Consider the following 15798-nt stretch of genomic DNA (forward strand, 5'->3'; position numbering starts at 1 on the left):
GCTGTGCTGCAGGGTGTCGGGTGGGGTCAGTAGGGGGCGCTCGCCCCTAGCAGGCAGTGCTGGTCCCAGCATGGCACTAGGGGGCGCTGTGCTGCAGGGTGTCGGGTGGGGTCAGTAGGGGGCGCTCGCCCCTAGCAGGCAGTGCTGGTCCCAGCATGGCACTAGGGGGCGCTCTCCCCTAGCAGGTAGTGCTGGTCCCAGCATGGCACTAGGGGGCATGTGCTGCAGGGTGTCGGGTGGGGTTAGTAGGGGGCGCTCGCCCCTAGCAGGCAGTGCTGGTCCCAGCATGGCGCTAGGGGGCGCTGTGCTGCAGGGTGTCAGGTGGGGTCAGTAGGGGGCGGATGCCCTTGACAGGCAGTGCTGGTCCCAGCATGGCACTAGGGGGCGCTGTTCTGCAGGGTGTCGGGTGGGGTCAGTAGGGGGCGCTCGCCCCTAGCAGGCAGTGCTGGTCCCAGCATGGCACTAGGGGGCGCTGTGCTGCAGGGTGTCGGGTGGGGTCAGTAGGGGGCGCTCGCCCCTAGCAGGCAGTGCTGGTCCCAGCATGGCACTAGGGGGCGCTCTCCCCTAGCAGGCAGTGCTGGTCCCAGCATGGCGCTAGGGGGCGTGTGCTGCAGGGTGTCGGGTGGGGTCAGTAGGGGGCGCTCGCCCCTAGCAGGCAGTGCTGGTCCCAGCATGGCACTAGGGGGCGCTGTGCTGCAGGGTGTCGGGTGGGGTCAGTAGGGGGCGCTCGCCCCTAGCAGGCAGTGCTGGTCCCAGCATGGCACTAGGGGGCGCTCTCCCCTAGCAGGCAGTGCTGGTCCCAGCATGGCGCTAGGGGGCGTGTGCTGCAGGGTGTCGGGTGGGGTCAGTAGGGGGCGCTCGCCCCTGGCAGGCAGGGCTGGTCCCAGCATGGCGCTAGGGGGCGCTGTGCTGCAGGGTGTCGGGTGGGTCAGTAGGGGGCGCTTGTCCCTGGCAGGCAGTGCTGGTCCCAGCATGGCGCTAGGGGGCGTGTGCTGCAGGGTGTCGGGTGGGTCAGTAGGGGGCGCTTGTCCCTGGCAGGCAGTGCTGGTCCCAGCATGGCACTAGGGGGCGCTGTGCTGCAGGGTGTCGGGTGGGGTCAGTAGGGGGCGCTTGTCCCTGGCAGGCAGTGCTGGTCCCAGCATGGCGCTAGGGGGCGCTGTGCTGCAGGGTGTCGGGTGGTGTCAGTAGGGGGTGCTCGCCCCTGGCAGGCAGTGCTGGTCCCAGCATGGCGCTAGGGGGCGCTGTGCTGCAGGGTGTCGGGTGGGGTCAGTAGGGGGCGCTTGTCCCTGGCAGGCAGTGCTGGTCCCAGCATGGCGCTAGGGGGCGCTGTGCTGCAGGGTGTCGGGTGGTGTCAGTAGGGGGTGCTCGCCCCTGGCAGGCAGTGCTGGTCCCAGCATGGCACTAGGGGGCGCTGTGCTGCAGGGTGTCGGGTGGGGTCAGTAGGGGGCGCTCGCCCCTAGCAGGCAGTGCTGGTCCCAGCATGGCGCTAGGGGGCGCTGTGCTGCAGGGTGTCGGGTGGGGTCAGTAGGGGGCGCTTGTCCCTGGCAGGCAGTGCTGGTCCCAGCATGGCACTAGGGGGCGCTGTGCTGCAGGGTGTCGGGTGGTGTCAGTAGGGGGTGCTCGCCCCTGGCAGGCAGTGCTGGTCCCAGCATGGCGCTAGGGGGCGCTGTGCTGCAGGGTGTCGGGTGGGGTCAGTAGGGGGCGCTTGTCCCTGGCAGGCAGTGCTGGTCCCAGCATGGCGCTAGGGGGCGCTGTGCTGCAGGGTGTCGGGTGGTGTCAGTAGGGGGTGCTCGCCCCTGGCAGGCAGTGCTGGTCCCAGCATGGCACTAGGGGGTGCTGTGCTGCAGGGTGTCGGGTGGGGTCAGTAGGGGGCGCTTGTCCCTGGCAGGCAGTGCTGGTCCCAGCATGGCGCTAGGGGGCGCTGTGCTGCAGGGTGTCGGGTGGTGTCAGTAGGGGGTGCTCGCCCCTGGCAGGCAGTGCTGGTCCCAGCATGGCACTAGGGGGCGCTGTGCTGCAGGGTGTCGGGTGGGGTCAGTAGGGGGCGCTCTCCTGGCAGGTAGTGGCACAGTAACATGCTGGGGGTGTTTCAGATGAGATGGAGCCGAGGGCCTGGGATCAGTGAAGTCCCCAGGTGGGTATTGCTGTCCCTGCTAATTAACCCGAGCAGAGTCGTCAGTAGCACTGTCGTCAGGCTGGGCACCAGGTGCCAGCACGGCACAGAGAGGGACTGAGGGTGCCTCTCGTCCCTTTCAGAGTCTGCCCCAGCTGTGCGGTGCAGGGGACGGCCAGGCATTCACAAGCACCCTGCAGCATCTCTACACGGCCGTGGCCAGGCAGGAGGCGAGGGCAGCGCAGAAGCGGCACCACTCAGGTGAGCAACCTTCAACCGATGGGTGGGAGGGGAGATGGAAATGTGTCCAGTGCAGCTTGTACCGGGGGCCCCTTCCCACGAGGGGTGTGGGGGGCACTGGGCATCGCCCCATCCCAATGGTCCGGGAGCTTCTGGCCTGGCTGGCAGGGAGGGTCTGGTCCCTGTAGCTAGGGGTGTCGGTATTGCTTTGCTCCCAGCGTCATTGGGGGGCCAACATCTCCCCTAGCTGTTGGCCTCTCTGCTCCCTCACACGCATCTGACTCCTGCCTTCTCTCTTTGGGACAGGGGATGCCGAGACCCCAGAGCTCACCTCGTCTCCCCAGCTGGCTGGGGAGGCCATGGACTCATTGGTCACACTGGGCTCTCAGCAGGAAAAGGTTGAGCCACGCTCTGACCTGCCCCAGAGCCTGGGAGCCACAGCGGTAAGTGCAGCTCCCAAACCAGCAGCCTCCTGGAAGGCTGGTGTGAGAGACCTGACTGGGGAATGGCTGGGCCTGGAGGGAGAGACAAGCTGTGCTGAGCAGCCTCCACCCTGCAGAGGTTCCACCAAGTGCCTGCAGCAACTGGGGTCTGCTCCGGAGCCCTTGTTCCCTCCTCTATCTCTGACACGAGCCAACCTGCAGTGTGGACTGGCTGGCTCAGAGGATTGAGTGTGGGATGCAGGGCTTTTCCTCTCTGGCTGGCTTGGGGGGTGGGGAATGAGTCATGGGGCCTGTCCCCTCTAGGGGGCGCTGGCTCTGATCCAGCCCAAGGATAGGGGACTGGCTGGCTCAGGGGGTGGGCAATGAGCCATGGGGCCTGTCCCCTCTAGGTCTGGCCCCAGGGCGGGAACTGGCTGGCTCAGAGTACTGTGTACATGGAGTCTTTCTAGCCCTATTTGATCAAAGCTTATTCCCATCCAGTGGCTGTTCGGTGACCTGGTGGGTCTCAGCCAAGTTCCTAATGGGACGTGTCCAGTCTAAACACCCCCCAGCTTTGGATTGTGAACTCCCCCGGTGTGCAGTTACAGAACTACCAGCTCCCCCGTGCACAGAGCGAGGTGACCCTGGCCCGGCTGCGGGGTGGTGCAAAGCCTCCAGCCCCAGTGCTGTGCCACCCAGCCCACTCCTGCAGCTCCAGGGGTCGTCTTCCCCTTGCTCCGGCCAGGACGCGCTGCAGTGGGGGCCCCCTCTGGAACTGCCCACAGAGGTGTTCTAGAGACGCGGAGGAGTGGGGAGCAGACTGACCCATGGCTCACGGGAGGGGAGCGGGGAGCAGACTGACCCACTGACAGGGGAGGGGAGCAGAGAGCAGATTGACCCATGGCTCACGGGAGGGGAGGGGGGAGCAGAGAGCAGACTGACCCATGGCTCACGGGAGGGGAGGGGGGAGCGGGGAGCAGACTGACCCACTGACAGGGGAGGGGAGCAGAGAGCAGACTGACCCATGGCTCACGGGAGGGGAGGGGGGAGCAGAGAGCAGACTGACCCATGGCTCACAGGAGGGGAGGGGGGAGCGGGGAGCAGATTGACCCACTGACAGGGGAGGGGAGCAGAGAGCAGATTGACCCATGGCTCACGGGAGGGGAGGGGGGAGTGGGGAGCAGACTGACCCACTGACAGGGGAGGGGAGCAGAGAGCAGACTGACCCATGGCTCACGGGTGGGGAGGGGGGAGCGGGGAGCAGAGAGCAGACTGACCCATGGCTCACGGGAGGGGAGCAGAGAGCAGACTGACCCATGGCTCACGGGAGAGAGCAGACTGACCCATGGCTCACAGGAGGGGAGGGGGGAGCGGGGAGCAGACTGACCCACTGACAGGGGAAGGGAGCAAAGAGCAGACTGACCCATGGCTCACAGGAGGGGAGGGGGGAGCGGGGAGCAGACTGACCCACTGACAGGGGAGGGGAGCAGAGAGCAGATTGACCCATGGCTCACAGGAGGGGGCCTGCTGGGCTCTGTATTCTCCCTACTAGAGCTCTGCCTTGGACTATTTTTTTAATCCTGCTCCTGCCCTGCAATACCCCCTCCCACTGCCCTGCTCCCACATTGTTTCTTGCATTTTTATCCCGCTCCCACCCATAAACACCTGAGATCCTGCAAGAGAGACAGATTCCCCCGTGCTACTCAAAAAAACCCACCATGGTGGGTTATTATATTCTAAACGGAATTCAGACACAATATTTACCACTACAAGAATTAAACAAATCTTGCTTAAACCACATATAAAATACTTTAACTCCTGTTATAATAGACATCAAGTCTCTTTCTGTTCCTCGCTTAAATGTAAGTATTAAAACCTTTATTTTAAAAAAGGAAAAACTTGCTTTACATTGCTGAAATTCTATTTCTGACAAACTGCTGTTGTGTGTCTATCACACGGAACGTCAAAACAAATTGCCCCACAATTTTGCCTTAAAAGGCGCAGGTTTTTTTAATGATTATAAAAAGTAAGTTGTTTAAAAAAAAACTTTTTAACCCACTTAAGCGCTGTTTTTAGAACTTTGAAACATCCCAGTCAAGTTATTTCCGTGTCAGGATTATTACTGCTTTTTGAAAAACATTGAACAGAAAAACTGCTCGCAGCACTGACAGCCAGCTGATACCACAGCGACCGTCTGCGCGTACGTGACGTCCCAGAACAACAAACAACAAACCCTGTGAGTGTGATTTTCTGACCTGGCCAGAGCCAGAGCCAGGGAGATAAACAGGTGTAGGAAAGAGAAGTTTAAACAAAATAATTAGCAATGTCCTGAATAGGCTACTCTTGGTGAACTGATGAGAGATTGTGATTTCCCGCAAATTCCCGCAGTCTGGTTTTTTGCCCGCCCAATCCTGCCTGCAACAAAGCACATTTCACCCACTCCCACCATCATGGCAGCGGGTCCTGCGGGATCCCAGTCCCAGTGCAGGGCTCTGCTCCCTACTCCCCTTCTGTGAGAATGGTGTTGGCTGCTCCTTCTCCCTCCTCCCCTAACCCAAAACTCCTCTGGCCCCTGCAGGGTGGGGCGAGAACTCTGCTGGCCTCCTACAGCACCTCTGATAGGCTGCTGTTCCCCAGGAGGCGGAGCAGCAGGGCAGGCAGCCACTCAGAAAGGTTTTCCCTTGGGCAAGGCTGGAAACTGCTGGGGCTGGAGCTTCTTGTGTGAGGGTGGCTGGGCTCCAGCAGGGACAGAGAGCTGTGCTGGCGAGAGCTGGCGGCATGACGCTGGGGGTTGCATCCCAGCAGGGCCGGGCCCCAGGGAGGAGGCGTCTGTCGCTCACAGCTTTCCTGTGTGTCGTTTGCACACGGCTGGGAGCCAGTGGGGGGGAGCTCTGGAAGCTGGGTCGGGGGAGTGCTGGGACAGGGAGCCCCTCACTGTCTCTGGGGTGGTGACTGGGCTGGGCAGTGTTTTTCCATCAAACCCGCACTTTTAATTGGACACAAAGGGCCTTCTCCACCTGCCCTGACCTGCAGGGTGGCGCTGCTGTGCCCATCCCAGCTGGGTACGTGCTGGGAGCTACGGGCTGGGAAGTGCTTTGGGACGCAGGGACTGGAGAAGCTCTGGCTGGTCTGTAGTGCTCCTGTTTTGTGCATGCGTGTACACACGTGGACATACGGATGCCCAGAGATGTGGCTCCACACACGCACGCAGACACACATGGATGCATGCCCAGACAGACATGCATGCAGACATGTACAGTGGGGGTCTATTGACCCAAACTGTCAATGCTGAATATGATGGAAACCGCTTCAAGCCAGGGGGTGCGGCAGCCCCCCGGTGCCCCTAGTTCAGCACTATGGACATGCACACCGATGCGCGCACAGCCTCACGCACAGACCCGGCCCGCGGGAGCATCCCCATTGCTTTGACAGAGGTTCCTTTGGTTCCAGACTCCCTCCTCTCCGGCCCAGAGAGCCCGACTGCCCGTGTCCAAGGCCAAGAGGAAGAAGGCAAAGGGGCTGTTCGGCTGACACACCGCTGCCCGTCCCCCTTGCCGTGGGAAGGGGTCTGGCCCCAGGCACTTGTTGCTCACCACGGCAGCTCCAGGACACCAGCACAGAGCCTTGAATCCCTGACGAAGGGCCAATCAGGGCTCCCGCTCCAGACAGCGCATGGGGCCCTCTCCCCCCATGGCAGATCCTGATGAAGGAGGTTCGTTCGGCCCCTTCTCACTTCACCTGTGGGCACTAGATGCTGGGCAGTCTCTGGGCCAGGCCTCTCCACTGGCAGAGCTGGTGTGGCAGGCGTCTCCTCTCCCCACACTGGCCTGGCTTTCCTGCCCAGCCCTTACCCCGCCCGCCAGCTGTGGGACTGCCCCTCTCCGTGCTCCTCAGGGCTGAGAATGTGGATGAGCTGAATGGAGGGGAGGGGGGCAGGTTCCTGTGCTTTCGACGGGTGGCTCCACACTTTCTTTTTTGCAATAAAGGCCCCTCTCTGCCCGAGGATGCTGTGTCTGGCTGGGGGTGGGGCCAGCTCTGGCTCCTCCCATTTGGTCTTGTCAGGTACCCCATAGGAGAGGTTTCAGTCCCAGGAAAGCCCTGGCCCTTCTCTCCAGCCTGTCCCCTTCACAGCCCCTGCCCCTGCAGCTGGTCCTCTTGCCTTCCGCGCCTCCAGTTCTCCCGGAAGGTTCAGAGAGGTTCTGCCCAGCCAGGAGCTGCATTAGCTGCCAACCAGGAGGCCGAGGGCAACACCTGAAATGGAGCCAATTGCAGCCTCCCTCATCTTCCAGCTGGAGGCATGGCCTGTGGAGACTACAGCTCCCAGCATGCCCTGCTCCAGCGTCATCTCCACAAGGGGCCGATGGCACCGGCAGGTGCTCCAGGGGTTGCAGTTCTGCACTGAAGACGAGGCAGCCATGGGCTGGGCTGTAGGGTGCCAGTTCCTGAGTTAACAGGCCTTGGGCTTCGTGCCCAGCGGTGCAGAACTGGGCAGAGGGTCTGGGTGCCAACCAGCCCCGCCCTGAGGCAGGGAAATCTTCCATTTCTTCTTTGCTGGGAGTGGCCGAAGCCCCATAAAACCCTCGACCCAGTCAGCAGCGGTGAGTCAGCCCTGCCGATGGGCGCACAGCCTAGGGGGTGCTTCGAAGCAGCTTCTGAAGGGGTAACTGATGTTTAAGGAAGGGTTCATCCGTTGCTCGGTCTGGCGGGTTGCTTAGCCCATGCAGGGCCTGAGGGCGGCTTGCCTCCGTGCCATGCTGCCCCCTCTGCAAGGCGCTTAGAGCCTCATCGGGCCTGGAGCGGCCCTCAGCACTAGCTCGTGCGTGCAGCTTGTCCCTTACACTGTGTCCCCAGCACTAGGGGGCGCTGCTGCACAGCAGCTTTGGATCTGCAGGCAGGGGGCACTACCCCACCCCTTCACATGCTAGACCTTCCCCTGGGCCAACTCTTCATGTCTGGGATGGGGGGGCCCAGCCTCAGTCGCATGCATCCCGGGCACTGAGCCTCTGGGGGCAACTTCCCTTAGGAGCCCTCTGCTCCTGAACCAGCAGGGCTCCCTGCACACCCTCCCTGCCTGGGGGGGTGAACGCCAAGGCCCCAGCAGGGCACCAAAGCCAGGAATCCTGCCCCTCCTTGCCATGGGGCCAGGCTGGAGAGCAGGATTGTGGCCCCAGCTGCTCAGCCAGAACCTGTTGGACCCAGGGGCTCTGCACTCCCCAAGGACTGGCTGCTGCAGCCTGTCCTGTTCCTCGCCTATCCAGCAGGTCATCTCCTCCCCACCCTGTGCCTAGGCCAGCTGGAGGTATGTGGGTTGGGGGGGGGGGGCGTCTCTTCCTGTTCCCCAGGGCAGGGGAAGCAATCAGCTTTCAGGGCGGTTAGGCTGATGTGGGAGGTCTGAGCACAGATGCACTTGTTACCTGTGGGGAGGGAGGTCATACTCCTCTCTGGGGGTCCATGAAAGTGCAGCTCCTGGAGCTGGGCAGGTGGCTGGCTGCTTCCCCTTCCCCACCTTGTTACCTGGGGGCTGGGGCTGCCACAGGATCCCTGGGAAGCTGAGCACTTATGGGTCAGCGTACAGCACCCACCGCCTTTGTGTTCTGGAAGGTGGAGCAGGAGCAGGGCTTGCTGGGACCATAGGGTGTCCTGAGTCCAGAGTCTTTATAGCTCTGCTGGTGCCCCTCAATCCTAACCTGCAGCCCCCTGCTAGCCCAGCCCTGGGCTCCCCCTGTCCCTAGCTCTGCCGGTGTCCCTCACTCCCGACCCACAGCCCCCCGCTACCCCAGCCCTGGGCTCCCCATCCCCAGCTCTGCCGGTGCCCCTCACTCCTGACCCCACAGCCCCCTGGTAGCCCAGCCCTGGGCTTCCCCTCCCCCATAGCCTCTAACTCTTGCTTCCTTGTCACGGAAGTGCCTGTTTCAGCTGCCGTGGGATGGGGGCAGCAGGTGGGTGGCAGTTTTGCCTTCTTTAGAAGCCTGAGCCTAGCGCACCCACATCCCCATTCTGTGCAGTCACCAACTGACTCAGGCCACTCGCTGTGTGATGGCTTCTCCTGAATGAGGAAGAGGCTTTTGGCCTGCAGTGGTGGAGGGGAGAGTACAGCCCTTTCCCCTCCCACTTTGGGGCCGAGGGGACTTAAAAATTGGGAGAAGGGTAGTTGAATACCTCAGACCCAACTCCCATCATCCAGCTTCTTAGTTTAGTGCTTCTGCAGGAAAGGTCAGCTGTGAAATCGTTAACGCTCCTGATGTTTGAAGTGTCATCATTAGGCTCCAGTGTAAACCCAATAGATGGGGACAGGGAGAGTTCTTGTGTCCCTCTGGGCCTGTCTCCTATTCGGAAGGTTTTCCTGTGACCGTAAGGGTGGGATGTTCAGTGCAAATCTGCGCCAGGGGCCCTGCAGGCCTCCCTGGAGCACAGCAGAGTGACCCCATTAATAGCTGGGGTGGGGGCCAATTCCCAATGCAGGATGCTGCTGCGGCCGTGCAGAGCGTCACCCCGGGCCCTTGCCACGTGGTGCCTGGATTTCCAATGAACGTGCTGCTTATTCCCATGTGGGACGGTGGAAGGTGGATCCAGGCCTGGGGACGGGGGGGAGCTGGCCACCAGCCACTCTGGGACGCATTCACAGGGAAGCCAGTGCCAGACAGGAGTTTGGCCAGGGCTGGGATCTCATAAATTTCAGCCCTGCCTGGGTGGAGACCCCTCTGATTGGCCACTCTCCCCACTTCCCCGCCCTCTGGGGAAGGGCAGCCAATCGGAGTTGCTGCTCTTTGCCCTGCCCCTTCCCCAGGGGAGGGGACTCTAAAGAGCAGCTCAGGGTGGCTCCTCGTCCCTTTCCTGTGAGCAATGGGTGGCTCTGCTCCCCCCATCCCTTGTCCTGGCGAGCAGGGAGGAGGGTGCAGAGCCCCTGGAGCTGCAGGAGCAGAGGTGGGGCTGCAGGGGCAGAATTAATTGCTGGGCTGGAAGAGAGGCCCATGTGGGGCTCTGTGCCATCTGGCAGCCACGAGAGCCTTCGCAGCGGGCCAGGGGCACCTCGCTCTGTGCATTCGGGGGCGTTGGCAGCGCGGGGCTGGCCAGCCCGTGCTGGGGGGTGAGCTTCAAACAGCGAAAGGCCCCCAAAACATACCAGAGACTTGAGCTTCGCCCCCAGCTATACTGGTGCCCCTCACTCCCGACCCGCAGCACCCTGCTTTCCCAGCCACGGGCTCCGCCCTGGCTCTGCCAGTGTCCCTCACTCCCGACCCGCAGCGCCCTGCTATCCACCCTGGGCTCCCCCATTGCTCTGCCAGTGCCCCTCAATCCCCTGCTAGCCCAGCCCTTGTGCCAGGCTCAGTGAAATTCTTGTTATATACCCAGGTCGGAATGAGATCCCCAAATTTCCACTGACTGGCGACTTCAGCAGCAGGGTTCTCCCTCACATCTCTCCACCCCACGCTTTCCTGCTGTCTGTGCAGCTTAACAGGCACCGGGGTGAGAGGCTCGGGGTGTTTGTGCACCTGCAGGATTGCGGGGCAGGTTGGGTGCAGCGGAGCAGGGATCCCACAGGGCCCTGCCTGAGCCAGGCTGCTCACTGCAGCCCATTCAACTTAATCCACAGGAGTCCAGCATAAACAAGGGAGCCCCAAACAGATGGGCTGGGAAATCCCCTGTGGGGCAGGGAGACCCAGAGCTCAGCTGCGCTCTGCAGTCTGCAGCACGATTCAGCGCTGTGTCTCAGCAGGAATCTCCTGCAGGGAAAAGGGGAGCAGGAGATGGGGGGCTTCCAGCCCCCCGACATCCAGAGTGAGCGCTGCTCCCAGGAGAAATCCCAGCCCCAGGGGCCCTGACCCCAGCGGGGACCCTGCTGGCCTGGGTCAGTGGCAGGCTTCCAGGGTGTAGGGAGTCATGGCCCGTAGCCATGCGCCAGCCTATGCGGCTGGGATCTCTCCCCAGGCTCCCAGGGCGCGTTAAAGGCTCAGCCTCCAACATTTGAGTCCACAAATATTAGTTTCCGCAGGGTTTAATGAAGCCGTTATGCAGGGCATGGCCCCGCGCCCCAGCCCGTGGCCTTAACAACTGCTCTGTGCCCTCGATTAAAGGGACCTTTCAGTCGCTTTCAAGTATTTTTAGAAAAGGAGGGGGGGGAACCCCAGCCCAGCCGGGAGAGGAAAATCCCGAGCTGGCCTGGTACAAAACTAAGGAAATAGCACCACCTAGACTGCAGCTCCCTCCCTGGCTCAGCCGGCCTGCTGCTGGGCCCTCTGCTCTATGCCCGCCGGGGCTGGTCCTGCTCCTGCTCGGCAAGGCCTGGGGCCACGGGGCTCCGGCAGCCCCCAGCAGGCCTGGGCCAACCCTGGGGAGTTTCCTGCTCTGCTCAGTGCCAGGTTCCCAAGTACTCACTGGGGAGGGTCATGCTATAAATAACGTGATGATCTCAAAGCACCTTCCCTGGGGTCAGCACCCCTTGTACAGAGGGGAAACTGAGGCACGGAAAGAGGCAGAACTTGCCCAAAGTCACCCAGCAAGTCAGCGCTGGGAATAGACCCAGGAGTCCTGGCTCCCACCTCACTGACCCACCAGTGGTTAGGGGAATAGCCCAGGCTCTTTGGGGGACATCCCCCGCCCCCCGGCAGAGAACTTTGCTCCCTCCTGCCCTGTGGGTGACAGCAGGGTCTGCCTGTCCCCGAAGTGCCATCTATGCCCCCACACTTTGAAGTGGGGGGGGGCTCGTTTTGTGCAGCGCTTTGCCGGCTTCTGCCCTTCCCACACAGAGCACAGGGATGAATCCAGAGCAGGAGGGGGTATCCCTAGCCCCCAGCCCCATGGGTGGGGTATTCCCCCTAGCCTCCTGCGCCCCCCCCCCCGGTTGGACTGTGGCCTGGTTTGTTTGGTCCAGGTAGTAGAGACAAGCCCCCATGTGTCCAGCACAGGGGGTTAAGCAATCACCCTCCCCTAGGGTGACCAGATGTCCCGGTTTTATAGGGACAGTCCCAATTTTTGGGTCTTTTTCTTATATAGGCTCCTATTACCCTCCACCCCCGTCCTGATTTTTCACATTTGCTATCTGGTCACCCTCCCCTCCCCCACTCTCTCCTCTCCGCCCCATGGGGGCTGGGGGCGTGAGAGTGGGCAGGCAAAGCAGAGACCCTGCAGTGCTGTTGGGAGCAGGGAGAATCCCCGGTGCCCAGCTCGCTGCCCTCCCCCACCTCCACATCCCCCAGAGAGCGCTGGCCTGGAGCCAGTGACAGCCCAAGGGGTCCATGTCTGCCCTTCCCCTTCGCCAGGCCTAGCGCCTACAGCCGGTCTCCGGAGCCGAGTCGGGTCCAGCTCCTAACGCCCCCCACAATGGGGCTTTCACTCAATGATGCCCCTTCCCTGAGGTTACCCTCTGCCGCCCCCTGCTGGTCCATGGGAGCGGGACCCAGTGAGGCACAGGGCAGGGTGTGGGGCGGGGGCTCACTTCCTGCGGGGTTAGGGGGCTGCTGTTCTTCATTAGGCCTTGGTTATTAACAAGTGTAATGGATTCTCTTTCCCTACCCTGTGCATGTTCCGGACCCGGACGCCCTAGTGCTGGGGCTGAGAGCAGAGCAGGGCCTGCCCGGCAGAGCCTACCCTGGCGGGAGGTGACACACATGGGGGCCTTTCCCATATGCTCTGGGGTTCCCTGCCCTTTGAGCCGGCCCCTGGCATCCCTGCTCTCTTCATTAGTGATTGTGAGGTGAGGTTTGTTCCTCTGCCCCCTGCCCAGCTCTGGAGCAGCCTTGCTGTTATGGGTATTAACAGTAGGGCTTATGGGGGCCCCATTGTACTGGGCGCTGCACAGACCCCGACCGAGATCAGGGCCCCGTCGCGCCGGGTGCTGCACAGACCCCCACCGAGATCAGGGCCCCGTCGGGCCAGGCACTGCCCAGACCCCCACCGAGATCAGGGCCCCGTCGGGCCAGGCGCTGCACAGACCCTGCCAGATCAGGGCCCTTGGACCCCCACATGGTCTCCTCAGTCCCAGCCCAGTGCCTAGCTGCAAGCCCCCTCCCTCCCAGCTCTGATGGTGTGGGGCGCTCCATGAGATACTGATGGGCTGTGGGGGCATTGAGGGGCCCAGCAAGGCAGGGGGCTGTACTCACTTGCTGGTTGCTTGTTAGTGATCCAGATGGTTTGGGGAGCCCGTGGGTGGGGGTGAGCTGCAGCACTCACCCAAACTCAAGGCTGATGCTTCGTGGCATTGGATGCCCATGGGTTAGGCAGAGGCCTCCAGGGCTCCCCCTCTCTGCAGCAACCCCAGTGGTAGTTGTGGGATGGAAACAGATCTGTGATCAAGTGACACAGAGTCATGAGTGGAGGGGGACATAATGTGGGTGTCATGGTGCTGCAGGGTGCAGGGGGGACGTACGTGGGTGTCATGGCACTGTGAGGGGGGCGTTGGTTGGCTTTGTGGTGCCCGTGGGTGGTGGGGCATATGTAGACATTGTGGTGCATGAGCAGGGTTGGTGGGTGTCAGTGGGCGTCGTGGTGCTGCGAGCGGGGTTGGGGGGCATGGGCATCGTGGCGCCATGAGCGGGGTTGGGGGATGTACTTGGGTGTAGTTGTGCCGTGAGCGGGGTTAGGGGGTGTCGGTGGGCGTCGTGGTGCTGCGAGCGGGGTTGGGGGGCGTATCCGGGCGTAGTGGCGCCGTGAGTGGGGTTAGGGGACGTACCCGGACATCGTGGCACCGTGAGCGGGGCTGGGGGATGTATCCGGGCGTTGTGGTGCCGTGAGCAGGGTTGGGGGCTGTTGGTGGGCGTCGTGGTGCCGCGAGCGGGGTTGGGGGGTGTTGGGGGGTGTTGTGGCTCCGCGAGCGGGGTTGAGGGGCATACCTGGGCATCGTGGCGCTGTGAGTGGGGTTGAGGGGCGTCCCCGGATGTCGTGGCCCCGCTAGCAGGGTTGGGGGGTGTTGGTGGGTGTCGTGGTTCCGCGAGCGGGGTTGAGGGGCATACCTGGGCGTCGTGGCACCACAAGCGGGGTTGGGGGGCATGCCCGGGCGTCCTGGGAGTGGGTTACCCACCAGCTGGAGAAGGCGTCTCTGGGCTGGAGGGGAGAGATCACGGCCGATGCTGCAGAAGGCCTGTGCAGAGTGGCCAGGCCTGACCAGCCAAGGGACCGATCTAGACCAGTGTCCTGTCCCTGCCCAGTGCCCAGTCCCCAGCCCAGCCCCGCACTCCCTGCATTGCCCTGCCTCGAAGCCCTGGAGAGGCGGGTGGAGTGGGATGAGGCCCCTGCCATGCCCCTTAATGGCCTGGAAAATGCCTCCCAAGCAGCCCTGAGCCCTCCCCTCTCTGTCTGTGCCAAGCTCCCAGGAGCCCATCCCTGAGGGGTCCCTGCCAGGGAGATGCAGGGGGCTAACTGGCCAGTTGGGGGCTGCTCACCTGGCGCTTTCCCGTGTGGCACTATGGGGCGGGCAGCATTAGCCCCTTGGCTGGCAGGGCTCATGGAGGCCATGGCCTGTTGGTTAATAAGCGGCTGCTGATTCTCGGTGCGCAGCTGGCGGCCCTGGTCCTGCTTCCCCGAGGGGACGGGCGCCAGGGAGGGGGAAGGAGCGGCCTTGGGAGCCAACGGTGCCAGCACCTCTGGAAATCCGGCCCCAGGCCTCTCACGCTGGGCATCCCAACTCAGCGGGTGCTTCTGGCTGCGCCCGTGGGCTTGAGGTCCCGAGAATGAACCCCATTGGCTGCTTCCCTGCAGCATGCTGGGTGCCCCCAGGGCCAGCATGGCACCCCTCTCGGCATGGCAGGCCACTCCTCTGCCCCTCTGGGACCCGCCCCAGCCTCTGCCTCTCGCCTGGCCTAGCCAGAGCACCCCGGGAAGGGCTGTGGCACTGGGCGAGGGCTGCCCAAAGCAGTTGGCCCACCTGGGGAGATGAGGCTGGCTGTGGGGAGAGGGGCCCGGCGCCCTCCCCAGTGCAGAGCCGAGGGGGCTGGAGGGGGCTTGGCCGGCCCCTGGCCTGGGTAGAGAAATCAGGGTGTTGTGTTTACTTTCCCCTATTGGCAGCTGGAAGGGGAAGCCCATCCCAGCCCCGCATTGTTGTCTCAGTGAGTTAATCAGATCCCATAATCCTGTTGTGGAAATATTGGGCCTCCCTCCAAACAATAGAGACCGAGAATATTGTGGTTAAATTTCAACCAGCTGCCTCCCTGCTCTGTTTGATTCCCCCCCGGCGCGCTGGGGCACCTGGTATCAGCCCTGAATCAGGGGGCGCAGGACTGGAAGTGGCATCTTCGCCTGCTCTGCCCAGGGACCCCGAGCGACTGAGCAAAGAAGTGGGGGGCACCTGCTCGGGCTGCAGGGCTCCTGGGCGGGGGGCACCCGCTGTGACGGGCTCAGGGCCCCTCCACGTGGGTTTTGTTGACACCTGTTGAAGTCGCCCGGGTGGGCTGGGAGCCGGCGCCCCCGGGGCAGGGCTGGTTCCCGGGGTGGAGGGAGCCCTCTGGCCTCGCTCTCGTTGGCGGGGTGGGGGCAGCTGCCTCCCGGGGCTCGCCCTCCGGGACAGGTGGAACGGGGCGCCTCCCCGGCCGGTGGGGTGGGCTCCGGCCAGCGGCGCTCCTGGCAGGGGGAGGAGGCTGCCGGCGGCCCATGGCAGGTTCCTCGGGGAGGCGGAGGGAGGGAGCTGGGAGGCTGGGACATGGGCAGGGTGCGGTCCTGGCGGTTCCCGATCCCGGATCTCTTCAATTTCCCCTCTCACTCGTGCCCTGGGAGTGGAGGCAGCAGCGGCTCCGGCTCCAGCTCCAGCCCCTGCAGCCACCGCCGCCCTGACCACCAGAGCGCAAACCGCGGGGACTCCGGGCAGCCGGGCCCCGGCCCCGCAGCAGCCGCCCCGCTGCCAAAACAAACGGCCCTTCGCTATTTATTGGAGACGGCCGGGCAGGAGAGCTCAGAGCAGGCGGCCAGCCGCAGGCGCCGGCCAGCAGCAGCGGGGCGCACGGCAGCACCTGCCCGGCACACGGCCACCTTTACGCACTGGATGGCGACCCCCCTGGGGCACGGCGAACGCCCCGGCCGAGCCTGAGGGGCTCCCGG

At 63.2% G+C, this 15798-nt stretch overlaps 1 protein-coding gene across 1 annotated transcript in view; it reads left to right on the top strand.

Moving 5' to 3' along the window:
- Positions 1 to 6752, top strand: part of NHEJ1 (non-homologous end joining factor 1) — a 145595-nt gene extending 138843 nt beyond the window's left edge. The window contains exons 6-8 of the mRNA XM_065413821.1: positions 2254 to 2371; positions 2657 to 2793; positions 6223 to 6752. Coding sequence (XP_065269893.1) covers positions 2254 to 2371; positions 2657 to 2793; positions 6223 to 6303 — 336 coding nt within the window. The 3' untranslated portion in view covers positions 6304 to 6752. The remainder of the gene's footprint in view (positions 1 to 2253; positions 2372 to 2656; positions 2794 to 6222) is intronic.
- Positions 6753 to 15798: the final 9046 nt, after the last annotated feature.

This window comes from Emys orbicularis, chromosome 11 (genome assembly GCF_028017835.1).
Source record: "Emys orbicularis isolate rEmyOrb1 chromosome 11, rEmyOrb1.hap1, whole genome shotgun sequence".
Lineage (NCBI taxonomy): Eukaryota > Metazoa > Chordata > Testudines > Emydidae > Emys > Emys orbicularis.